The following is a 26,972-nucleotide window of genomic DNA, read 5'->3' as shown; positions in this document are numbered from 1 at the left end:
CTTAACCCCTGGACTACCAGGGACGTCCCTGGCTGAAGTCAATTTTAGGGGCCATTCTTGCAGGCAGGCAGAGAATCTTAAGGGTATCTGGTACCTCAGTGTGCCCAAGTTCTAATTTCTGAAGGGAATAAATCTGGGAATTGGTTCCATGTAGCTTGGAGTGGAGAACTTATATATCTAGAAGAACATATATATATATACACACACACACACACACACACACACACACACACACACACACGTATATACACGCGGGGTCAGACCCCGGTTCTCACCTGTTCTTCCTACTTACCTTTCATCATGCCTTCATCATCATTTACAGGTAAGAAAACTGAGGCACACGGAGGTTGAGTGTGTGGCTCCGGATTATGCAGCAGGCAGGTACCCACACTGGAGTGGGAAGCCAGATGTGTTGGGTTTGTAGCGTGCCCTGAAACTGGTGTGGATGATGGCTTGATACCCGAACCCAAGGCTTGTTGGCCAGGACGCCTGAATTTTGGAAGAAGCCGTGTTAAGACTGGAAAGAATGCAGAGAGGAACGTGTGGCCCCATAATAGGTCACCAGGGAGCGTTTGAAGAATGTCGAGACTAAGGAATGAATACATTCAGGCTTGAGAGCAGAAAGTATAACTCTTAGCATTGTAAAGGAGTTTCGGAATTGTCTAGATATCTCCCTTCCAGCTCCTCAGTACTTCTTCGCTGTTTTCATGGTAGAAAGAAGACCAGGGGAGAGGGGACACTTTCCAAGATGGCTTTCATGTCAGTCTCCTCTCCTTCTGGAAAATTCTTAGATTCTTCTGGCTGAGGGGGATCTTGTAGACCAGCACTGTCCAACAGAATGGTCTGCTTTGATGGAAATGGTCTATAGCTGGGCTCTCCAATATGGCAGTTGCTGTCCACATGACACTCTTGAAATTGTGGCCAGGGCAACTGAGGTTTTACTTTAACTTTAATTCATTTAAATGTAAAAAATGTAAATGTAAAGTCTTATTTAACTTTAGTTGATTAAATGTCAAAAAAATCAATGTTTGATTCTGTTATCAAATAACTTTTGTTTGGAACAACTTTGGGATACAAAAAAACCTATCTTTTCAGTGATTCATTTTGTGAAATCTACATATACAGATTATTTCTGATCAAAATAAAGGATCTGAATAGAGACCTGGTGCAAGTATATAAAACACATGGCGTTTGGGAGGCACAGTGTGAAAAAAACCCTGTAGATTTTTTTAGTATTGCTTACATGCTGAAGTGAAGTTTTGGGATACATTGGATTCAATTAAGAATATTTAATTTCATTGTCTTTTTTTTTTCTTTTTACCTTTTTAGAGAAAATTTAAAATTCTGTGTGGTTCGCATCATGTTTCTATCAGATAAGGCTGCTCTAGACCCTACATGCCCTGGTGACCTGTAGCAGCGAGCTATAGATCTTGACCTTCCAATGAACGGGGCAAAACTGAATAATTCTTATTGCACTGTTTGTGTAGGTTTTAGTCCTGGTGTCACTTCCTCCGAGAAGCCCTCCTTGATTGTCCTGGACTTAGTCAAACAGCTCGTTCTCATGATCTCTTCTAGCCCCTGAAGCTGTCCTTGAATAACTAAGATATCCTCCTCAGTTATACTTTCAGTTGATTTCGATAGTTAATAGCAACTCATAGTCTGTGAGCTCCAGGGCAGCCTCTGTCCTATTCCTTGAAGCGCTTCCAATCCCTGCAACAGCAGAAACAGGTCTTTTTTTTTTTTTTTTTTTTTGGGCACATGGGCTTAGTTGCTCCGCGGCATGTGGGATCTTCCTGGAGCTGGGATTGAACCCATGACCTCTGCATTGGCAGGCGGATTCTTAACCACTGCGCCACCTAGGAAGCCCCCAGAAACAGGTCTTTAACAAGCTTCCTCCAGGTTGTCTCTGCATAAACATTATTTCATTGTTTCCTTATTGAAGTCACATTCACCTGCTTTTTCATTAGGTATGGTTTTGAAAGAACAAAGATGGTGAAACTGTAACATAGTTCAAGCATAAACTTTGCATTTAATTGCTGGGTTGAATTGGTAGCGTTACGCATTAAAACTCAGCCTGCGTGAGTCTTGATGTGCCCATCACAAAAATGGGTGTGGACCACATTTCGTTAATCCCTCTCCTCTGGGATTATTTTGAGAATTCATCAAGAGAACGTGTCTGCCAGAACATGGCCAAGTGCTTCACACAGTCATTGTCATGGTCTTCCTCATGGTCCTTCCCTATCTGTGCGTAGAGTGGTGATTAACCAGGTGCCACTTCCTAAGGACCCGAAGTACCTTTCATTTCCCGCCCAGAGGTATTAAAAGCCAGTGCAAGGTCCGACATCTATTGCTGGCACCATTTCTAACATCCTCTGAGTATTTTCTGTCCCTGAAGTAAATTGCTCTATTGTCTTAGACTAATAGGGACACATACAGCTTTAATGAGTTGAGTTAGAGTCATTGGAGATTAAAAAAAAAAACCAAACAGTTCTTTGTTGTTCCCTACAGTTATAGTCGTTTACTTTTTTAATAATAACGTTACTGAGATCCAATTCAATACCATACAATTCAATTCACCCATTTAAAGTTTACAATTTAGTGGTTCCTAGGACGTTAGTACGTTCATTCACAGAGCTGGGCCACCATCACTGTGATCAATTTTGGAACATTTTCATCCCCCCCCCAAAAGAAATCCCATGCTCTTTAGCTGTCACTCCTCATGCCACGTGTGGTCTTTTGTGACTCTCTTCTTTCACGAAGCATGATGTTTTCAAAGTTCAGTCATCTTGTAGCAGGTGTCAGTGCTTCCTCCTCTATTACTGCTGAATAATCTTCCTTTTGTATGGATGTGCCACATTTCGTTTATCAGCTCATGGACATTAGCTTGTTTCCACTTTTTGGCTATCATGAATAATGATGCTGTGGGCATTTGTACACACATTTCTGTGTGGACCTAGGTTTTCATTGCTATTGGGTATCCACCTGGAAGTGAAGTTCCTGGGTTATATGGTAACTCTTTGCTTAACCTTTTGAGGGACTGCTAGACTATTTTCCATAATGGCAGCTGTACGGTTTTCCATTCCCATCAGTAATGTATGAGGGTTCTAATATCTCTGCATCCTCACCAACACTTGTTATTGTCTGCCTTTTTAATTTTAGCCATGCTGGTGGGAGTGAAATGGTATCTCATTGTGGTTTGGATTTACATTTCCCTGATGGCCAACAGCTGGTTAATCTTTGAGTGCATATTCATATCTGATTTTTGTTCTTCCACAGCTTGGGGAGGATGGTGGGCTAGTGTTTTTTGTACTTGCACTAATTTCACAATTTTGTGTGTGTGTGTGTGTATAACATGGAGTGTGAGGTTCAGACCTGAGAGGCTCAGACCTGTGGCCGAGTCTAAGCTGTATATTGCCAGTTATGATACGACACCAAATTAAATTTGAATTTAATATAAACAATGAATAATTTTTTTTTGGTGGCTGTGTTGGGTCTTTGTTGCTATGCACAGGCTTTCTCTAGTTGCAGAGAGTGGGGGCTACTCTTCATTGCAGTGTGCAGGCTTCTCATTGCAGTGGCTTCTCTTGTTGCAGAGCATGGGCTCTAGGCCTGTGGTTTTCAATAGTTGCAGCACACAGGCTCAGTAGTTGTGGTGCTTGGGCTTAGTTGCTCCTCAGTATGTGGGATCTTCCTGGACCAGGGATCGAACCACTGTCCCCTGCATTGGCAGGCAGATTTTTTTTTTCTTTAAGAACTTTTATTGAGATACAATTGACATACAGTAAACTGCATATATTTAAAGCATACTTATTAGTAATGTATATATGGCAATCCCAATCTCCTAATTCATCCCATCCCCCCCGTCCCCCCCGTGTGGCAGGCAGATTCTTAAGCACTGCACCACCAGGGAAATCCCAACAATGAGTAATTTTTAAGGATAAGTATGTCTCAAACATTGTGTGGGTTATACTTATCCTAAAATGTACTTGTTGTTCATCTGAAATTCAAAGTTAACTGGGCATCCTGCATTTTTATTTGCTAAGTCTGGCAACCCTGAATGTTACTGGTGGGTCGTATGTCCTTGCCTGATTGGCTTTGCCTCTTAGGGATCCAGTTTTCTTATCTGTGGGGTGAGGATAGAGCTTGTTGGGAGGTGTTAGTGGTGTGGTACCTGTCCAGACCTCTGTATGTAGATGCTGTTGATGTGACTGAACTGGGACTTGGGTGGCATGAGTGTGTGGGGCTGGACCTGCTGTCCTGGTCCCCTTGAAGCTGCCTCCCAACTTCCAAGTGAGTGAGTGTATATGTGTGTGTTTATGTTTTGGCAAGGAGAGGCTGTGTAAAGAATTCAGTTCAACTGAAAGTTAACTCCAGTATAAGAAACACAGGAGGAGGGAAAGATCCAAATAAGTATATGGAAGAAAGGAAATCAGAGAAGGCTTCCTGGAGGAGGTGGCATCTGAACTGGATCTTGAAGGATGATGAGCTGGATTTCAAAATAGGGAGCTAAGGTATAAAGGACTTTGACAGTCAAAGGGGCTAGGGCTACTAGCTGTTCAGTTCAGTAGCCATTAGCTACATGCATCTATTTCCATTTACACTAACTAAAATAAATCAAATATTCAATTCCTATCAGCCACATTTCAAGTGCTTGGCAGCCACAAATGGCTGGTGGCTTCCATAGTAGCCAGTGCATATATACAACATCTCTATCACTGCAGAAGTTCTGTTGCACTTCATTGGACAAAGGCAAGGGTCACCAAACCACCACCCCAGGGGGAAACATCAGCCCACAGCCTGCTTTTATTTTTTATTATTTTAATTAAAAATTTTTTTTTAAATTAAAATTAAAAAAAATTTTTGGCTGCTTGGGTCTTCATTGCTGCGTGCGTGCTTTCTCTAGTTGCGGTGAGCGGGGGCTACTCTTCGTTGTGGTGCACAGGCTCCTCATTGCCATGGCTTCTCTTGTTGCAGAGCATGGGTTCTAGGCGTGCAGGCTTCAGTAGTTGCAGCAGGCGGGCTCAGTAGTTGTGGCTCACAGGCCCTAGAGCATGTGGGTTTCAGTAATTGTGGCGCATGGGTTTAGTTGCTCCGTGGCATGTGGGATTTTCCTAGACTAGGGATTGAACCCGTGTACCCTCCATTGGCAGGCAGATTCTTAACCACTGTGCCACCAGGGAAGTTCCCCACAGCCTCCTTTTATAATAAAGTTTTCTTGGAACACAGCCATAGCCACTCACTGTCTCTAGCTGCTTTTGAGCTATAACGGCAGAGGGGAGTAGTCTAAACAGAGACTGACCACAAAGCTGAACATGTTGACTATCTGAGCCTTTATAGAAAATATTTGCCCACCCTAGTGTCGGGGAATGAGGACACAGAGCCTAGAGGTGACACTGTGGTATGTTTGGGAGAAACAAACAACAAAGTAGCTGACATTAACTGAGCACCTACTGTGTGCCAGCCACTGCTTGGGTGCTTGCACTATTTCACTCACTCCTCTTCATAGGTCATGTTATAGGGAGGGCTTGGAAGGCCCCCTTGGAACTGAAGAGTAATGGACAGGCCTGTTTCACATGGTGCAGGGAATGGAGGAGCAGAACCTCAAGGGCCGTGAGAGGAAAGTACAGGGTCATGGGGAGCCATAGAGGGTATCAGAGCAAGGGAGGGACCACCTGCAGGAGAATGGATGCACAGGGTGTTTGTGCAGGGGAGATCAGACTCTGGGATGCCCTTGCCCCACCCAGGTAAAAGGTAATTAGACCTTGGCTGCCTGCCAGGTGGGCAGGTTGGGAAGGAGAGTCGGGAAAGTGGAAGAATTGATAAAACAGTCAGCTCTCCTTGCCCCATTTCTGATGTGGGCATCTTTATCCCCATACATCTATTTCGTGAAGATCTTCCACGTTGACTCACTGGGGACGGCTCCCTTTTCCCCTTCCGCACCTGCTGCATTACTCAATCCTCTGTAATCCCAGTGTCTCCATTGCATCATATTTGATGTGATGATTTTAAGGCTTCTAACAGGTACTGCCAAAGGAATTATTATTAGTAATATTATTTGCCTTTCGAGAGTAATTACTTAGGCACAGACACTTTAGAGAGAAAGCCACTGATTGGGGCTGACTATAGAATTTGCAGGGCCCGGTGCAGAATAAAAGCTTGGGGCCCTTCGCTCAAAAATGACGAGGGATTTCAAGACGGATGGAAGCGCATTAAGCAAAGGGCAGGGCTCTTCTGAGCGGGCGTGGGGCCCAGGTCACATGCTTATGTGGCTGGCCCTGCTACTCATTCTTCTAAACCATCCGTGGGGTGTTTGCTCACCTGTCTTGCTCTCTGCTTGTTTGCCCTTCTAGTGTGCCCCGGCATGGATATCCGGAATAACCTTACGCGGCTGCACGAGCTGGCCAACTGCTCGGTCATCGAAGGACATTTGCAGATCCTGTTGATGTTCAAAACGAAACCTGAGGACTTCCGAGACCTCAGTTTCCCCAAGCTTATCATGATAACTGATTACTTGCTGCTCTTCCGGGTCTACGGGCTGGAGAGCCTGAAGGACCTGTTCCCCAACCTCACGGTCATCCGGGGCTCGCGCCTCTTCTTTAACTACGCGCTGGTCATCTTCGAGATGGTTCACCTGAAGGAACTTGGCCTCTACAACTTGATGAACATTACCCGGGGCTCCGTCCGCATCGAGAAGAACAATGAACTCTGCTACCTGGCCACCATCGACTGGTCTCGCATCCTGGATTCCGTGGAGGACAATTACATCGTGCTGAACAAAGACGACAATGAGGAGTGTGGGGACATTTGTCCAGGCACCGCGAAGGGCAAGACCAACTGCCCTGCCACCGTCATCAACGGGCAATTTGTGGAGCGGTGTTGGACGCACAGCCACTGCCAGAAAGGTATGTCGGGGTTCTCGGGTTCTAAGCCAGTTTCTCGTGGCTCGTTCATTAGAGAGAAGCCGGAGACATTCACTAGCTCAGGTGGTGGCAAACCAGCTTTGCAAAAGCTCAGATAATAAAAACATTAAACTTTGCAGTCTGTAAGGTCTCCCTTGGAAAAAAACAGCCCTGCCATTAGAGCAGGAAAGCAGCCACCCGGCAACAACCGGCAGTAAACAAGTGAGCGTGGCTGTGTTTCAATAAAACTTTATTTACAAAACCAGGTGGTGGGCCGGATTTTGCCAACTCCTGAGCTAGAAGGTTGAATGTACCTCTTGCTTGAGAGAGCAGGTGGGAATGGCCGTTATGGTAAAAAAAAAACAAAACAAGCAAAAAAACAAAAGCAAAAAACCAGATGTATTTCTTATCTGATTCTAGAAGTAAGATTGCTCGTGGCAGACATTTAGGAAAAGAAATGTGTAAAGGATAAAAGCAAAACAGCCACCCTTATTCTACAGTTATTGGGGGGTAATTCCTGCTAGTGGCTCTGTTGTGTCTGAATTTAGTTCATGTTCCCTGTCATTGGGCATTTAGATTATTTCCAGTTTTCACAAAGAGGGATGGACATTTTGGTGATGAAGCTTTATTGAACCGTTTTTTCCCCCCCTTTGGGTTTTGCTTTTCCAGAAGAGAAGTTTCTGGGTCAAAGTTTCTTGATACCGATTGCCAAATGGCTTTCCGGAAATGTTGTACCAACAGGCACTCCTGCTAGCATTGGCTGAGAGGGAATACCTTGGCGAGCGTTGAGTGTTGTTTGAAAAATCTTTCATAAGTTACTGGAGGGAGGAGCTGGTGTGTTGTCATTTTTTTTCTATTTGCATTTCTTTGATTGCCATTAGGGTTGAACGTTTTAAAACATGTTTATTTATCATTCTGATTTTCTCTTCCTGATCGTATCCTTTGTCCATTTATCTTTTAGTACCTTAGTGCTTTTTTAAATATTAATCTGCACGTGGTTTTCATAGCAAAGACACTGTTAACTCTTTGCCAATTACGTTTTCGGATGTTTTTTTCCGTGATGAACTTACTCTGTCAGTTGCCAGAAAAGTTTAAAATGTTTATGGAGTTCGGAGCTGGATTTTTGCATGCCTTTCATTATTTTGCTTAGAAAGTGCCGTTCTATCTACAAAATGAACAATTTTTTTCCTTCAAATTTTCTATCGTAACTTTATTGTCATTAATTTTTTTTTTTTTTTTTGTCCTGGGCATTTGGGACCTGTTTGCATGCATGATTAAAAAGGGTATTTGTTTTCTCCCAAATAACTAGCTGGGGTCTCAACCCCATTTAATGCAGAAATTTACCCCTTCATCATTGATTTGGGGTCCATTTCTGGGCATCCAGAAATCCATCTGCTTTTTCTCACACTGGGGCTGTTACTGTCCTAATCCCTGTAGTTTTATAATGTTTTGATATCCAGGAAGGCTAGTTCCACACACACATTCGTTGCTTCTTTATTGTTTTATTGACTGTTTCACACGTTGTGAAATTCCCTAGGAAGAATTAGCAAACATGAGATGGAAGCAGGAGAAAGTGAGTGGGTGGCTTAAGGGTTGTATCACAAAAGATAAGGGAAGGGAGAAAGGAGGGTTTTCTTACTTGAGCCCAAAGCTGTGGGGAAGCCACACAGGATGAGTCCTGAGTAGAATCCATAGACTCAGCAGGGAGGACTCCTTTGAGCTCTGGGGAGGCATCCGTCCATGCTGGGAATGCTGGATGGGAGCAAACAGGCGGTGAGAGAGTGGAGACCTCTCTTGGCTCGGTGCAGGAAATGAGAATCTGGTGGTTTGTACAGGGAGGAGGGAATGATAGTTATTATACTGTGGAAAAATCTTGAGAACGTCGGTAGGTCAGGGACACAGAGGAGTCAAGCTATGACCAAGAAGAAGGATCAAAGCTGGGACAAAGTCTTAGCGGAAGTAGAGGACCACCCGTGGGTTTGGAATTTCGTAGAACAGGGATACTTCAAGGCGGCGATGGGGTCGGGGTGTGGGTGAATAAGCTGGGTGGTAGAGACCATTTAGATGAATTTGGAGGTGAGGGGGTGGTGTTCTCTGATGGTGAGGGGAGGAGAGGCTGCAACGGGAGCTCCATTATCCTTATGTTAGAGACCAGAGAGGTTACTTAACTTGCCGAAGGCCACACAGCTACTAAAAGATGGCTGGGGTTTGCACTGCGTCTGAGACACAAAAATTGTGTGTGTGTGTTTGTGTGTGTGTATTGTGTGGGGTGCCCCCAACTGTTTAGAAACGGAGGAGCCTACGTCTAGCTGGGGCACCAGGGAAAACAGTGAACACTCTTTTATCTCAATGTTCCATTTCCCAAATGCAGATTCTTGTTTGAAATACTTCGGGCTCATGTGTCTTGAAATATAATTTAAGATATTCCTTTGTGGATTTATTTCTGTACCCGTTTTAGTCAAAATATCCAGGATGGTATTATCTGCAAAAACGTCCCTGATGTTTTGAGCAGTTTTTTTTTTTTTTCAATCTTGTGCTTTTGAGAGCAGGGCTTGTTTTTCCAGCACTGGGGGTTTCATCACTGGAGAAGGTGTGGCTTTGCACCTACGGCTGCAGCTGAGACCTGCCGAGTACCTGTTCCTGGCATCTGGCGTTGATGTTTGCTCCTGGTTTGTAATCAGTGGTGGTGTCTCTAGGAGAAGCATTGTCCTGTCGTGGTCATAGATGTCAAGAAATGATTGCTTTTTGAACCTGCACTCTTGTCTGTCAAGTACAACTCAGCTCTGGCTTTTTTCCCTTCAGTTTCTTTTTGTGGTAAAATTTCTTTTTGTGGTAAAATACACATAACATAAAGTTTACCATCTTAACCATTTGAAATGCACAGCTCACTGGCATTAAGTACATTCACACTGTTGTGCAACCATCCTCACCCTCCATCTCCAGAACTTTCTCATCTTCCCTAACTGAACCTCTGTCCCCATGAAACATGGACTCCCTACCCCCTCCCCCAGCCTCTGGTCCCCACCATCCTACTTTCTGTCTCTATGAATTTGACTCCTCTAGGGACCTTGTGTAAGTGGAATCATATAGTATTTGTTCTTTTGTGTCTGGCTTATTTCACTGAATATGGTATTCTCAGGGTTCATCCATGGTGTAGCAGGTGTCAGCATCTCCTACCTTTTTAGGGCTGAATAATATACCATTGTGTTTTGTTTATCTATTCATCTATCAACAGACACTTGGGTTGTTTCCACCTTTTTGTTGTGACTAATGGGTGTACATTTCTGGCTTTTATCTTTTTAAAGATTTATTTTATTATTTATTTATTTATTTTATTTTTGGCTGCATTGGGTTTTTGTTGCTGCATGCAGACTTTCTATAGTTGTGGTGTGTGTCTTGAGATGCTTCCTCTCCATCACTCTCTCTGTGTATTTGGGGTGGAGATGCTAACAGAGGCCAAATGCAAGGAGCCCTGGATGAGCAGAGTGGGGATAGAGTCTGTGTGAGCTGTGTCACAAAATGTGTTATTTTCAACTTACTCTGTGCCAGATAGTGGGGTCCTCGGGGCCACAGGAGGGACCAGCCCTTGCCTCCTTGGAGAGGACCTTCACAGACATTGAATATGTGACTGAATGCACTTGTAGGGAGAGTTGCAAGAGGGGGAGCTGTGGGTTAAAGGATGGGGTGAAGCCCTAAACTAGTTTCAGGGTCAGAAAATATCTCCCCTCCCCTCACATGGGTGTGTCATTATGACCCCGAAGGTCAGCCTCGCTGGACCCGTCTCCAAGTGGTACAAGAATTGTTTGGAGTCCTGTTTTGCCATTCACGGCTCATGAGCTGGACCAAGGCTGCGTTTCCCCATCTGAAGAGTGAGGATACTTACAGCACCTGCTTGTCAGGGTTGCAGTTTTGGGGGTTAAATGAAATGATACACAGGGTACACTTATCCCAGCCCCTGGCACTTTGCGAATGTCCTGGAAGTTTCTCCTAGGCGCCATGAGTCCACCACCCTTTCTGGGCAGACCAGCCACCGAGTAAGTGTCTGTCAAAGCTTGGCTCCATTTCTGACTTTGGTCTCGGGGCAGGCAGAGGAAAGCCCATTATGTGACCTGCTGATGAGAGCTGAGCGCTTGGACCTACAGCCCCAGAGGGAAGATCACTCTGCCTACCTGGTGCTTCAGCTCCCGAGGCTCTGCAGACCCCAAGATCTGGGCTTTTTTTGGGGGGGGCGGGGCAGAAACCACAGAGCTTGCTTGACCAGCTGCTCCAGCCAAACCCGTTGGCATTTTTTTTTTTCTGGGAGGCCACCCCAGCTGCTCGCTGCCAGTCAGAGGGGTGGGTGAGTCTGGGGCACACCGGGTGCCAGGAAACTGGTCAGCAATGCCACATACGGACATCGGCAGGAAAGCAGGAGCAGAAGGCAGAGGGAGGCGAGCCTTCCTTCCTGAGTTTGCGTTTCCATCGTGCTCCAGAGTCTCTGAAAGTTGAGGTGCTCTAGTTATATATTTTTTTATTATTATTATTTTTTGCTCTAGTTATATTAAACACTACCTATTTAAATGCGTGCACAGTGCTTTTGAAGGGTTTGCTTTTAGGCCGAGGTTTGAGTGTCAGATTGAAACTTTTCCGTTTTCCCCTTCTTTCATTTTTTTTTTTTAGCGTTGCCTTTGATACTGTAATAATCAGAATCTTCTCGACAGCAAATGCTTCTTTCGTGCCAGACACTGTTCTAATTGCTTTGCTTATGATCCTGCAGCAAGTTCTCCCAGCAATTCCTCCTTACAGGTGAGGCCCCAGGAGGTTCAGCCACTTGCCCCCGGGTCACATCGCTAGTGAGTAGTAGAGCTGGGATTTGAACCCCAAACCCAGGTATTCTGGCTGAGAATCTGAGCTCTTAACCATTGTGCTTCCCTGTGCTCTTTGTGGAAAGTTGGGGAGCTGCAGGTAACAGAGAAGTCTGGGGTGGGGAGACGCCCTAGAATTTGCCCCTGCCAACATTCTGGCTACCTATTCTTATAACCCTTCTCATCCTGTCTTTTTAAATTAATTTTTATTGGAGTGTACTTGATTTACAATGTTGTGTTAGTTTCTGCTATACAGCAAAGTGATTCAGTTACACCTATCCACATATCCACTCTTTTTTAGATTCTGTTCCCATCTAGGTCATTACACAGTATTGAGTAGAGTTCCCTGTGCTATACAGTAGGTTTTTATTCGTTATGTATTTTATATATAGTAGTGTGTATATGTCGATCCCAATCTCCCAATTTATCCCTCCCACCCCCATTCCCCCTTGGTAACCATAAGTTTGTTTTCCACATCTGTGACTCTATTTCTGTTTTGTAAATAGGTTCATTCATATCATTTCTTTAGATTCCACATATAAGTGATATCATATAATATTTGTCTTTGTCTGACTGACTTCACTCAGTATGTCAATCTCTAAGTGCATCCATGTTGCTGCAAATGACATTATATCATTCTTTTTTATGGCTGAGTAGTTTTCTGTTGTATATATATCCCACATCTTCTTTATCCATTCCTCCATTGATGGGCATTTAGGTTGCTTCCATGTCCTGGTTATTGTAAACAGTGCTGCAGTGAACATTGGGCTACATGTATCTTTTTTTTTTTAACTTTTTATTTTATATTGGAGTATAGCTGATGAACAAATTTTGATTGTTTCAGGTGCACAGCAAAGGAACTCAGCCGTACATATACATGTATCCATTCTCCCCTAAACTCCTCTCCCATTCAGGCGGCCACATAACATTGAGCAGAGTTCCCTGTGCTGTAGGTCCTTGTTGGTTATCCATTTTAAATACAGCAGGGTGTACATGTTGATCCCAAATCCCTAACTATCACTTCCCCCCATAACCCCCCACCCCGGGAACCATAAGTTCGTTAAGTTTGGGAGTCTGTTTCTGTTTTGTAAATAAGTTTGTTTGTATCATTTCTTTTTATTTATTTGTTTTTTTTTTTTAACAAAGGTACTTTTAATAAAAATATTAGCTATGAAAACCACAAAGCAATAATAAAATGTGAAATGTAAACATTTAATTATAATGCAGTATGTGCAAAGGCTATTTAACATTTTGACTGATTCAGATTGAACTGACTGTTAAGCTTTTCCTCTTCACAAGAGTTTGATTACTAAAAACAACATTGCTTACTGTAAAGGTAAGAAAATTGTGTCATTTCTTTTTAGATTCCACATGTAAGTGATATCGTACGATATTTCTCTGTCTGACTTATGTCAGTATGACAATCTCTAGGTCTATCCGTGTCACTGCAAATGACATTATTTCATTCTTTTTTATGGCATTCCGTTGTATATATGTATCACATCTTTATTCATTCCTCCGTCGATGGACATTTAGGTGACTTCCGTGTCCTGGCTATTGTAAATAGTGCTGCAGTGAGCACTGGGGTGCCTGTATCTTGAATTAGAGTTTTGTCTGGATATGTGCCTAGGAGTGGGATTGCTGGATCATATGGTAGCTCTATTTTTAGTGTTGTTTTTTTTTTTTAGGAACCTCCATACTGTTCTCCATAGTGGCTGTACCAATTTACATTCCTACCAACAGCATAGGAGGGTCCTCTTTTCTCCATACCCTCTCCAGCATTTCTTGTTTGTAGATTTTTTGATGATGGCCATTCTGACCGGTGTGAGGTGATACCCCATGGTGGCTTTGACTTGCATTTCTCTAATGATTAGTGATGTTGAGCATCTTTTCATGTGCCTCTTGGCCATCTGTATGTCTTCTTTCATCCTGTCTTAAATTAGGTGCCTCCTCCATCAGACTAAGTTCTCTTGAATACAGGGACCATGGCATTTATGGTTGTGTCCCCAGGACCTGTCATGTAGATAATGACATCTTTGACCTCTTATTACTAGCTAATGCTTATTGAGCACTTACTTTGTGCTAAGACCTGTGCTAAGATTTTGACAAGCACTGCCTCTTGGAATCCTCACTGTAGCCTGTGAGAAGATGTTATTCCCATTTTGCAGAAGGGGACACTCAGACTTGGATAGTAATTAAGAAACGTATTCTAGGAGACCATGCTGGGAAATGGTTTGACCTCAGGATTGTCTGGAGTAAAGCCCTTGACCAGAGGTCAGCAAACGATGACTCTCAGGCCAAATTCGGCCCTCCACCACTTCTGTATGGCCTGTGAGCTAAGAATGCTTTTTATACTTTAGAAGGGTTGAGGGGACAGGCATAGAAAACAGACTTGTGGTTGCCAAGGTGGGGGTGTTGAGGGAAGGGTGCATTGGGAGTTTGGGTTTAGCAGGTGCAAACTATTATATATAGAATGGATAAACAACAAGGTCTTACTGTATAGCACAGGGAATTATATTCAATATCGCATAATAAACCATAATGGAAAAAGAATATGAAAAAGAATGTATATATGTGTATAACTGCATCACTTTGCTATATATCAGAAACTAATACAACATTGTAAATAAACTATACTTCAATAAAATAAATTAAAAAAAGGTTTAGGGGAAAATCTAAAGAATAATATTTTTGTGAGAGGAGTAAATTACATGTAATTAACATTTCAGTGTCCCTAAATCAAGTTTCATTGGAATACAGTCATGCTTGGTCATTTATTCATTTATATCTTGCTTGTGGTTGCTGTAGTAACAGAGGTTGTATGGTTCTTTTTAAAAAAATATTTATTTACAGTCATGCTTGGTCATTTATTCATTTACATCTTGCTTGTGGTTGCTGTAGTAACAGAGATTGTATGGTTCTCTTTTAAAAAATATTTATTTATTTGGTTGTGCCGGGTCTTAGTTGTGGTAGGTGGTCTCCTTAGTTGCAGCATGCGAAAGTTGTGGCCTGCATGTGGGTTCTAGTTCCCTGACCAGGGATCGAACCCGGACCCCCTGCATTGGGAGCTCAGAGTCTTGACGGCTGTGCCACCAGGGAAGTCCCTGTATGGCTCTTTAAAGGAAAAAATGTGCCAGCATCTGTTCTTAGATGTGCACCTTATAAAGATTAGGGGGAACCTTTGGGGGTATAGGTTGTTTTCAGTGGAAGTTGGGAGCATCCCAGCATCAGGCCAACACAGTCCCTCTGCTCCTTGTCGGCACTGAAGGGAGGGGGCTGCAAAGAATGGGATGTCATCCTTGCCCCTCAGGACCTCTCAGTGTGGCTGGGGAGGTGAAAGCCAAGAGCAAATTATCCATGCGAAGCAGCCCAGCCAGCAGGAGATGTCAGAAGGCAAGATAGACCTCCCCCCTACTTTCGCTTCTAAGTGAGTCATCAGACTCGTGGTTCTAGATGTGTTTGGTGCCAGAGCACCTGGAAATCATGATGTTCTCTAGATAACACTGCAGAATATTGATAAATTAAATTCCTTTATGGCTATGCCATTATAGTCCATGCAGAAAATAGAAAAGACTAACATGTGCATGGGATCTTGAATAATAATAATAATTAGAAAAAAGATGGTAGATTGTTTAGGGTCATTTGAGTGTTTCCTTCGTGTTTATTCCTTTTTGTTTTGCCAAAGATCTCTTTAAAAATCTAGGAGAGAATTAAAAGCACCATACTGAAAAATTCTGTGGTCTTCATAATTTCTTTATCACTGAGATGATTGGTATTTTTTATTTTTATTTTTTGGCCATGCTGCACAGCTTGTGGGATCTTAGTTCCCCGACCAGGGATTGAACCTATGTCCTCTGCAGTGAAAGTGCAGAGTCCTAACCACTGGACAGCCAGAGAATTCCCTGGAAATTTTTAAATGAACTTCTAATTTTGGCGATGATTGGATTTTGTAGAAAAGAGCAAGAGCTCTAGAGAGTATGTTTCTTAGCCTCCCCTACCTTCCCCAGGATTGATGATAAATTGCCATGGGCATCTGTAGAAGGAGAGAGATTGTTCCAGATTGGAGTGGTTGAAAAGATGTGGTTTGGTTTGGGTAGCACATGATGCTTAGAAAGAAGGTAAAGGAGAAGGGTTCCAGATGAGAACCCTGAAGAATGGTAGACCAGTTGGCTGCATAGTCAGCTGGCATCTTGGGGACAATACTATCCAAAAATTTATTAGTGAAGATACAGATGTACAATTCTAGCAAGTGCTTGGCTTCCTGGAGGGGGCTTAAGGATGCCCATTTAGCTACCTTTTCACTTAGAGAAATAAATTGACCCAATCCTTTGGAAGAAGGTAGGGTAGAGTTAAATACATAATGATGGAAAGGTGGCTGTCTGGTAACTGGTCTGACAGGTTTTTCTTTTTCTCCCTCCTATTTGACGAATTCATTGACCAGTTATTTCCCACCACATCACCAGACCCTTTGTTAGAATTAAAATCTGTTCTTTGCGGCTGAACACCTGAAATGCCCCAGGGAGGTCCTGGGGACCTCAGCTCCTGTTCCGCTGGGAGCCCAGGTGCTCCTTGTGTCAGTACGTCTCTCTCCACACATCTGTGCCTGGTAGGACATTCCTTTTCCCAGTAAAAGAGAACTGATATGGGTGATGGGGTTTCAAAATTGTATCCTTTACCTCCTCTCCCCTGTCTCCTTCCTCTCTCTCCTCTGCCTCTCCCCCTCTCTCCCCTCCCTATCTCAGCTCTCCCCTTCTCTCCATCTTCTACCCCCTATCCAATCCCCACCTCCCCTTCTCCCTCTCCCCTCCCTTTGTCTTGGACTTAGAGTCTTCGCTAGCTCACGCTAAATGTCTGCCCACATTTGGAGATAAATAATGTCAAGAGTAGGAAACAAACAAACAAAAAAGGAATTGTTTTCCTTTGAGCCCCTGTTGTCCGTCACGGGGTAGGGCCATCTGAGTAGCAGTAGACTGGGCTACTTTCCTTCAGTTCTAGATTTGGGAATGGACTGAGATCTCACAACTCAGACTCAAATCATAGGACACAGAGGCACAGGATGAAGTGTGGTTATCAAATTGGCTCTGGGGGGGGGCGGGGGGCAGGGACCTGATAGATAAATCCCACAGTTGTCAAGTGCCTGTAGGATTTGGGGTAGAGGATCTTTTGACCTTTTAATTATAGAAGTTTTTTTTGCTTCTTGTTTTGTCCCATCAAGGAGGGTCTTGGGTCTTGAATGATGCCTGCAGTCTAGGAAGGGTGTTTGATTGACAGGCTTTACCTATGGAGTGTTTCCAAGTGCTCACCTATGGAAGAAACTGTTCTTTTTGGAAGATTGGATAAGGACAGGGTTTCAAGCCCTGGCACCTAGTCACATTGGCACCGAGTGTGTGCAGCGCCAGCATTGTTTATCGACTACCTGCAATGCTTGTCTGCAAGCGAATGGGACTCCCGTCACAGGTATCTCATTGGTGGTGACAAGGTTAAGGTTTTCACGTGTGCAAAGAATTTGGAAATCATAGCAGGAGATATGCAAAGCATTTCCAGCATGACTGGAAGCATTCAAGATTTCTTTTGTTTAAAAACCATCTATTTCACGGTAGTAAAATACACATAAGATTTACCATTAGTGACATTTTGCACATTCACAGTGCTGTGCAACCTTCACCACTATGTAGTTCCAGAACTTTTCATCACCCCACCAAAAAAAAAAAACTCTGTGTGTATCAGCAGTCACCCCTATTCTGCTTCCCACCAGCCCCCAGCAACCATTAATCTACTTTCTGTCTCTGTGGATTTACCTATTCTGCATGTTTCCTTTAAATGGAATTGTACAACATGTAGTCTTTTATGTCTTGCATCCTTCTGTACAAGTGGTTTGGAGGTTTAGCCACATTGTAGCATATACCAGGACTTTATTCCTTTTTCTTGCTGAATAATACTCCATCGTATGGATATATCTTGTTTATCCATTTACCATCTGATGGACATTTGAGTTATTTCCACCTTTTGGCTATTTTGACTAGTGCTGCTATGAACATTTGTATACAAGGTTTTGTTTGAATACTTATTTTACATTCTCTTGGGGGGATGTATCTAGGACTAGAATTGCTGGGTCATTTGGTAGTACTATGTTGAAGTACGTTATGTTCTTGTATAGAGTCAAGGTTTCTTTTTCTCTTTTTTTTTTGCTTTTGGTTTTACTTTTTTTAAAACCATTTTGTCAAAGAACACACACATTCAGAAAACCACGCAAAACAAATGTACAGCCTAACAAATTACTCGAAAGCAAACAACCTTATAAGTGTGCCCCCCCTCCCCCCCCCCCCACATTGAGCAATAGTACTTTGCCAGCAGCCCTACCTCCAGAGACCCTTCCATGGTCCCCATCCCAGACACAGCCCCCCCTGCCTAAAATGGTCACTGTCCTGTCTTTTCTACTGGTTACTTCTTTCTTTCTGTATAGTTTTATTACTCTAGTGTGAGTCTCCAGACAATATAGTTTAGTCTTGACCATTAAAAAAAATGGATATATCGCTTTGGGTCTACAGCAGGGATTCCCCGCGTGATTTTGCCTCCCAACCACAGGGAACATTTGCAATGTCTAGAGGTATTTTTGGGTGTCACAAGTTTCAAGGGGTGGGTACTACTGGCATAGAGTGGGTGGAAGCCAGGGATGCCTCTCAGACCCTACAATGCAGAGAAAACCCTTACCCCGTAGAATAGTCCAGCACCAAATGTTAACAGTGCTGAGGGTGAAAACTCTCATCTGTAGGGTCCCCTCCCATCCATTTCTTTTCCCTCCCCTCTTCCTGCTGGGGAACAGGGCTGTTCCATCTGGGGCATGTCCCCCAGTGTGCATGTTGCTGACTGCCCGCTCATGGCCAGGGTCAGACTCAGGTCCTATTCCATCAGTAGACTTTATTTAACATCTGCCCCACCCCCACTCCAGCACTATTTGCAGCAGACCCTTTTGAGAGGTGATCATTCTGGCCACTCCTCCTCTCGAGCATGGCTACGGCTGGTGGTGTGTTCTTCGATACTTGTTTTTTTCTTTTTCAAAAATCTGAAAATTTTGTTATGCAGTCGAATAGTACTCATTGGTCTCCCTTTTCCAGTTTATGATAAACAAGGCACAGGCTGAACTTTGTAACAAAACTCTGTGTTCTTTACCAAGGCAAGTTTTGCTAAGAAAATTATTTTTATAAGCGAGGGAGGTATGAAGGTTATTTGCAAAGGAATTTTACCAAGGCAAGAAAAAAAAAAAGAAACCAAGAAGTTGATCTTAGGATTCATGGTTGTACAGAAGACAGTGTAGCCAGAAGACCTTGAGACACACGTCAGAAGTAAAACAGTAGACGAATTCGAGAAAGGAAAGATGTCCCACGTGGGGATGAGTTTGGTGGAGAAAAAAGTTGGAGAATTGTCTTAAAGAGGCCCATGTGGTTCAGATGAGGGCGTAGTTCTTCACAGATTTTCACAGTTTCAAAAGGATGTCTTTGAGACCCACAAGCCTGGTGCACTGCGTGACTTGACTTGAAGACTCCTGGCCATTGGGAGCATTATATTTACACGTGTCCCCTGTTGGGGACAGGAAATAACAGCAATGGACATTCGGTAGAATGAAAAATAGTAGTTGGAGGACAGAAAGTGAAGGACACGTTGCCCTGTTGGCCCTGAGGTCTTGGAAGGAAGGATGAAGGAAACGATCATAGATCCACGAGAGTTACAAATTCAAAATCAAAGAAGTCAGAAAACGACCTCAGTTCTTTCCCCCTTGATGCAAAGTGCAAATGTTGCCTACACAGAGGCAAACGAATGTCTGAGTTTTTCCTGACCCTGTGAAGGAGCTCTAGAAAGGGGTCTAGCCAGGAGTGAGCAATGGAAATCAGTTCTTCAGAACCTGTTCTTGCTAGCTGAATAAGTGTAGCATGGCATCAGTTTGTAAGCAGACAGGGTAGGGGTTCCCCAGAGAAAGAGAGCCAGGGATGGCTTTCTTGACATAAAAGAACCCATTTTGGCTTAAGCCCTTTTGTGATCTAAGCCCAACTGCAATACTTGCCCTTGAATAGGTCTCAGTAATTAGTGACTTTTTTTTTTTTTTTTCCTCATTCATGTGGCTTGCAGAATCTCAGTTCCATGAACAGGGATTGAACCCGAGCCACAGCAGTGAAAGCCGGGAATCCAAACTACTAGGCCACCAGGGAACTCCCAGTAGTTAATGATCCAGTGGTTAAGAATCCGCCTGCCAATGCAGGGGACATGGGTTCGATCCCTGGTCTGGGAAGATCCCACATGCTGCAGAGCAACTAAGCCCACGTGCCACAGCTACTGAGCCTGTGCTCTAGAGCCTGCAAGCCACAACTGTTGAGCCCATGTGCCCCAACTGCTGAAGCCCATGTGCCTAGAGCCTATGCTCTGCAACATGAGAAGCCACCGCAATGAGAAGCCCGTGCACGGCAACAAAGAGTAACTTCCGCTTGCCACAACTAGAGAAAGCCCACAGCAGCAACGAAGACCCAATGCAGCCAATAAATAAATAAATAAATAAATAAAAAAGAAACAATAGTGCAGCCTTGGGGCAGGGTCCTGGTTCCTAGTAATATACATACCTATCATGTATATATATATTATATGCATAATAATATATGTATATACTACATATACACAGAAACTAAAGCCCCCACCCAAGTGGAGGATAGAATGATGATGTGGACCCTCCTGACTTCAATCAACTAAAGCTTGGGGCTCTGTCGACCATTGTCCCAATTCTATGCTGTGTTCTCCTCTGCTCAAGCCCCTTCATGAATATGCATGTACCCTTAGCTTAAAACTTCCCCAGCTTTGCTGTTTAGGGAGACACTGCTTTGGGAAAGATCCCTAATGTACTCCTTACTTGGGGCAACTAATAAAAAAATCCTTCTTTCTCCCCATCTTTGGCTTGTGTCCAGTGGTTTGACACCCACCCAGAGGCGAACCCAGTTTTTGGGTAACAAATTGTCTATTTTTTTAAAATTTTAGAGGACATTAGAATATTTATAGAGGGCTTTGCTAGGCTTGGTGGTAACCCATTTCCCTCATGCTCTTTTCCCCTTGAGATCTTATCATCTTTCAGTTGCCACTTCTCCTGGGTGGGTGGGTGGGATTCAGGGAAGGTAAGGATGTTGAGGGTCCCCCCATTTTGATGGTGGTGTGGAACCAACTAGGTGGCATTCTAGAGCTGTGCTGTCCAGCAAGGTAGCCCCAATAGCCACATGTGGCTAAGCTAAAATGAATTAAATGAAATAAAAATGAAGCATTTCTCCCTTGGTCACACTCACCACATTTTGACAATACAGTGTAGATTTCCATCACCACAGTGAGTTCTGTTGGGTAGCACTGCTCTGAAGCATTTCATTTCATGATAAAAGATAGCTCTGGCGTCTGACAGACCGGGGTTTGAATCTTGAGTCTATTGTATGACCTTGGACTTGCTCTTCTCAGCCTCTGTTTCCTCATCTAGAATGAGGAAATGGTTAAGGGAACCAGCCTCAAAGGTTTTTTTCTTAACTTTTAACTGATATCCCTTCTTTTGATAAAAGTAAAAATCCCATTTCTCTTTTCTAAATACTTTGAATTTGATTTTTCTCCCCCTTAGAGATAAGGTATAACAATGAATGTTTTTTCAACCTTTGTAAGCCCTTGATAGTCCCTGGAATAGAGGAAGGAGTGTCTTGGGAAAGTTGAACATAACAAAGAGGCCATTATAGGGACATCCGAGTGAGAAGAGGAACAAGGAAGGGGGTGATGTGTCCACCCGTGCTGAGAGTGTCATCATGTCTATGGGTGACCAAGACTGAGGAATGTGTCAGCTCCTTCCTGGCTTCTCCTCTTTCTCTGGGGAACAGAAAACTGAGTGCTTTCAGCATAAGCAGGATAGAATAGCTATGGGTAGGTAGGAAGTAGGCTCAGGATGGGTAAGGGACTAAGAGAGGGAACCTCAGCCTGAGTTTGTCTTTCTGGCTAAGCATTGAGCATCAAAGTCAGCTCATGACTGCTTGTGATGGGCATCTACTCAGGCTAACTTAAGCCACAAGGGGGCATTTATTGGTATTCTCTTAGAACCTGTATCAGCTAGCTTTTGCTGTGTAACAGACCTTCCCCAAAACATAATGGCTTTGCACAGCTGTCATTTATTTTGCTCATGATTATGTGAGTTAAGTTTTCTAAGAGGGTTTTCTGGGCAGGACTGCCCCAGCTGACCACAGACACAGGCTTGGCTATCTCCAGCGTCTGGGATCAGCTGATGGGATGGCTGGTAGCTGGATGGTCTAGCGTGGCCTCACTCATGTGGCTGGTATTTGGTGCTGGCTGTCAGCTGGGATGCTTTGCTTTTTCTCCCGGTGGTTACTTATCTTGCAGGAGCCTAGTTTGGATTTGGATCCTATGGTGGTCTCAAGGTTCCAAGAGTAACAAGAGATCAATCCCCAGTGCTCAGATGCTTTTCAAATCTTTTTTTGCATCACATGTGCTAATGTCCCATTGGTCAAAGCAAGTCACATGGCTAAGACAAGCTTGAAGGAAGAGGGTGGATATAGATGCCACCAGTTGATTGGAGGGGAAGCATTTGTGGTCATTTTTTTTTTCACCTTTTTTTTTTTTTTTGCCTTCTACCACAAAATCCCAGTGTGGGAAAACACAGTATGACTCATGAAACATTTTAGCCAGGACTTAGAGCTTGCTTAAACACCCAAGCCTGTGTGTGGTATAACTGAGAATCTAAAATTATTTTCCTGAGTAGTTATTTAATTTCCTGAATTCCAGTTGTTGAATAATCAATTCCTTTCCTAAAGACTTTCAATGTTTGCTTTATCATTTATTAAATGCAATCAAAAACCAGGATCTGCTTCAGAGACATCAATTCTATTTCAGTCATCTGTGTCTCTTCAGTACCATGCTGGTTTAATTATTATAGATTTAGAACATGTTTTATTGATGGTAGATTCAATTTTTTTTCCTATTACACTTTTTCAAAGTGTATATTCTTCTCATTGAACTTAAGAATCTCCAAATCTGTCTCCTCCAGTACACATGAAACCCATAGAAATTTTGATTAAAAAATTGCATTAGTCTGTAAATCTATAAATTAACTTGAGAAATTGATAATTTAATATTTTTCCTTTCCATGCAGGTATGTGATCAGTTTCCCCACTTTTTCAAATCTTTTTATATTGTGCTTTTAAAAGTATTTATCCTGTATATTTCTTGCTGTGATGATTTCTGATTCCTATAATGCAGAGTTTTTGTTGTTCGTTGTTGCTACTGTGAATAAGCATATTTATCGTGAATCCAGATTCTTTAGTGAAACTGATTAGTAGGTTTTAAATATTTTTGTTTATTGTGAGCAATTTTGTTCTCTACAATTAAAAAAAAAATCACATCTAAATGTTGTACCTCTCATTGCATTTTAAATCTTATTCTATTGACCAGGGCTTCAAGACTAATGTTAAAGATTTAACAATGGTATTATCTGACAATTGTGTTTAATAGATTTCCTAGTATAAAATCACCCCTGCTTTCCTGTGTGGTAAACCCTTCTTGGTTGTGATGAATTCTTTTTTTTTTTTCTCTTCAGATCTTAATGGAGTATAATTGTTTTACACTGTTGTGCCAGTTTTTGTTGTACAACAAAGTGAATCAGCTGTATTTATACATATGTCCCCATATCCCCTCTCTCTTGAGGCTCCCTCCCACCTTCCCTATCCCACCCCTTTAGGTCTTCACAAAGCATCAAGCTGATCTCCTTGTGCTCTGTAGCAGCTTCCCGCTAGCCATCCATTTTACATTTGGTAGTGTATATGTCAGTGCTACTCTCTCCCCTCGTCCCAGCTTCCCCTCCCTGCCCCTGTGTCCTCAAGGACACATTCTTTACATCTGTGTCTTTATTCTTGCTCTGCCACTAGGTTCATCAGTACCCTTTTTTTTTTTTTTAAGATTCCATGTATATGTGCTAGCATGCAGTATTTGTTTTTTTCTTTCTGACTTCCTTCACTCTGTATGACAGTCTCTAGGTTTATCCACCTCATTACAAATAGCTCAATTTCATTCCTTTTTATGGCTAAGATTCCATTGTATATATGTGCCACATCTTCTTTATCCATTCATCTGTTGATGGGCATTAAGGTTGCTTCTGTGTTCTGGCTATTGTAAACAGTGCTGCAATGATGAATTATGCTTTTAGTGTAATTTTTTTTCTTCATTTTTTCTTTTATTCATCACAAAAATATTTATTTATTTTATTTTTAAAAGCTCTTTATTGGAATATAATTGCTTTATACTCTTTTAGTGTAATTTTGATTTGCTAGGTTTGCTTTGTTTTGTTTTTATGGACCTTTGCCACCTGTGTTCATGAGTGAAACTGTGTTATGTTTTTGGTCTGTTTTATTTTGCAATCTCTTCATCAGGTTTTGTTATCTGATATCCTAGCCACATAAAATGAACTAGGCAAGTTTCCATTTCAAATGTTTTAGAATTATGGCATCAGGACTAACGTTTCCTTGAAAAGTTGATTATTTGTTGAAGAAATCACACAGTGCAACAAACTCTTGAGGAAGCAATTGTTTAATAACTTAAAAATTTTTATGTTCACTGATAGAATTTATATACTGGCTTATAGTTATAGAATTCAGTCTAAAATTTTTTTAAATGTCTAGCGAGATCTTTTTGATTTGTATTTTATTAGGGATCATTTCATTGAAGTATTTGGATTTAATAGCATGCTATTAAATATCTTGTTGGCACTTGGGAGATTGGGATTGCCATATATACATTACTAATAAGAAAAAATACCAAATTGTACACTTTAAATATATGCAGTTTATTGTATGTCAATTATATCTCAATAAAAGTTCTTAAAAAAATATCTTGTTGGCATATTCTCCTTTACTTCTGTTTAGATTTGCCAGTTTTGCATTTTTTTTTTCCTTCAGCAAAGTAGATCTTGAATTTATTTATTAATTCTCTTTTCCCTTCATTAAAGTTATAATCTGAATTCTTTTCATTTTCAGATTATTCTGAGTCAAGATTTTGCTTCTTTTTCCCCTTCTGGTGTGAAATGTTTAGATGACTCACCAGACACCTAAATCCTTTTTGGAATAAATTGGGGAATGAATGAGTGAAGAATTTAATACCATGCTTTTAATACAATTAAAGCGTTTAAGGCCATGAACATGGCTTTGGTTGCCCTCACAGATTTTGGCTATACAACATTCTTGTTTTCTAAAGAGTTTGTGAAGATAATTTTGATTTGTTATTTTTGATAATCATTATCATGAAAGCTGCTTACTCTCTTTTTTTAAAAAAATGTATTTATTTAATTAATCTATTTTTGGCTGCGTTGGGTCTTTGTTCCTGCTCCGGGGCTTGCTCTAGTTGCAGCGAGCGGGGGCTACTCTTCATTGTGGTGCGTGGGCTTCTCATTGTGGTGGCTTCTCTTGTTGCAGAGCATGAGCTCTAGGCACGTGGGCTTCAGTAGTTGTGGCACGAGGGCTCAGTAGTTGTGGCACACAGGCTTAGTTGCTCCGAGACATGTGGAATCTTCCCAGACCAGGGCTCGAACCTATGTCCCCTGCATTGGCAGGTGGATTCTTAACCACTGCGCCACCAGGGACGTCCCTTACTATCTTTTAATCACTTTGTGTAAATTATCTCATTCTGTCTTCATAGGCACCCTAAGAATAATCCTTGTTTTACAGCCTGGTTTAACAGCTCCAGAAGCGGTAAAGTGACTTGCCCAAGGTCAACAGATAGTGGGGTGGGGGCAGGGTAGGACTGGAATTTAGTTCATGGTCTTTTTTCTAAACCATGTGCCTTTTTGACTATGCTACACTGCCTCTCCAGTTGAGTGAGTTTTAATCACTAGTAGTTAGGGTTTAAAAAAAAAATTAACTGTTCATTTTAATGGGTTGTCTCAATTTCCAGTTGATGGGGTTTGAAAAAAAATTAACTTGTTGTGACCTGTAAGGTTTCTGCATTTTATAATTGCTTGTGGCTTCTTGGTACCTGAGTGACTGTTCACTCCAGCTTCTGTAAATGTTGTACAGAAGCTGGAAGAGTCGGTGAATTTAGAATGAGAGCTCGGAATCTGCAGTTCTACAAGGAAGTGTTCCTGTGGGACCCACATGCACGTGGAGTGTGAAGAGACTTAACTTCACTGGCAAAATGTCTCTGCCCTATGAGAGTTAGGAATTGTTTCTGGAGAGTTCTTCTTCCACGCTGCCTCTGTTATCCCAGCTGCCTTGCCTCTCAAGACAGCTGGAACTGGTTTTTCCAAACACACTTTCTCCCTGCCTCATCATGTGCTTATGGTTTTGTGATGCTGGCTTGAAAGAGTGAGGGCTGGGCCAGGGCTGAACCTGACCTGTGGGCTGACCTGCCGTTTGGCCCTGGTTTCTATTTCTGGGTCTGCTCTCAGCGGGAGGATGCTGAGATTCAGTGTGACTTGCTGTGATGTAATGCAGTCAAACCTTTCCTTTAAAATGGCCTGTGATTCATCTTTATTTTTATGGAACTGTATCATGTTCGAAGTATTACAGTAGGAGTTTTCATTTGAAATCTAATAGAGGTTTTAATCTGCCGTCTGGAATCTGTGCTCCTCACGCGTTTTTATTGTTCATGACTAAGAGTGGTGTTGGGGAGGGTGGGTTTGGCCACAGACTTAACATCCACCCAGAGGATCAGTTCTATTATCCAAAACCTCGTTTCCTCTGCCTTGGCTGCAGCCAGAGACTGAGGGTGGGTTGCTGATCCTAAAGGAGTCCTCCCTTGTATTTATTTCCTTTTCCTTTTAATTTTTAGACCAAAACCTTTTATATGTAATTATTCTTTTTTAATTTTATTGAAGTATAGTTGATTTACAACGTTGTGTTAATTTCTGCTGTATAGCAAAGTAATTCATATATATGATTCATATATAGCACAGTAATTCATACACACACACACACACACACACACACACACATTCCTTTCATATTCTTTTCCATTATGGTTTATTACGGTATATTGAATACAGTTCCCTGTGCTAAACAGTAGGACCTTGTTTGTTTTTTTTTTTAATTAATTAATTAATTTATTGGCTGTGCTGGGTCTTCGTTGCTGCACATGGGCTTTCTCTAGTTGTGGCGAGCGGGAGCTACGCTTCGTTGTCTTTGCAGGCTCCTCATTGCTGTGGCTTCTCTTGTAGCGGAGCGTGGGC

General features: G+C 42.4%; 1 protein-coding gene across 5 annotated transcripts in view; it reads left to right on the top strand.

Moving 5' to 3' along the window:
- The window catches only part of INSR (insulin receptor), a 138,072-nt gene that overhangs the window by 11,082 nt on the left and 100,018 nt on the right, over window positions 1–26,972 (top strand). For all 5 annotated transcript variants that reach the window (XR_009049127.1, XM_057708134.1, XM_057708132.1 and 2 more), the window contains exon 2: window positions 6,351–6,902. Coding sequence is in view for 4 of the 5 variants with exons in the window: in XM_057708134.1 (XP_057564117.1) it covers window positions 6,351–6,902 (552 nt within the window). In the remaining variant the exon portion in view is untranslated. The remainder of the gene's footprint in view (window positions 1–6,350; window positions 6,903–26,972) is intronic.

Source organism: Hippopotamus amphibius, chromosome 15 (assembly GCF_030028045.1).
Source record: "Hippopotamus amphibius kiboko isolate mHipAmp2 chromosome 15, mHipAmp2.hap2, whole genome shotgun sequence".
NCBI classification, from domain to species: domain Eukaryota; kingdom Metazoa; phylum Chordata; class Mammalia; order Artiodactyla; family Hippopotamidae; genus Hippopotamus; species Hippopotamus amphibius.
This window is presented reverse-complemented; position numbering and strand designations above follow the sequence as displayed.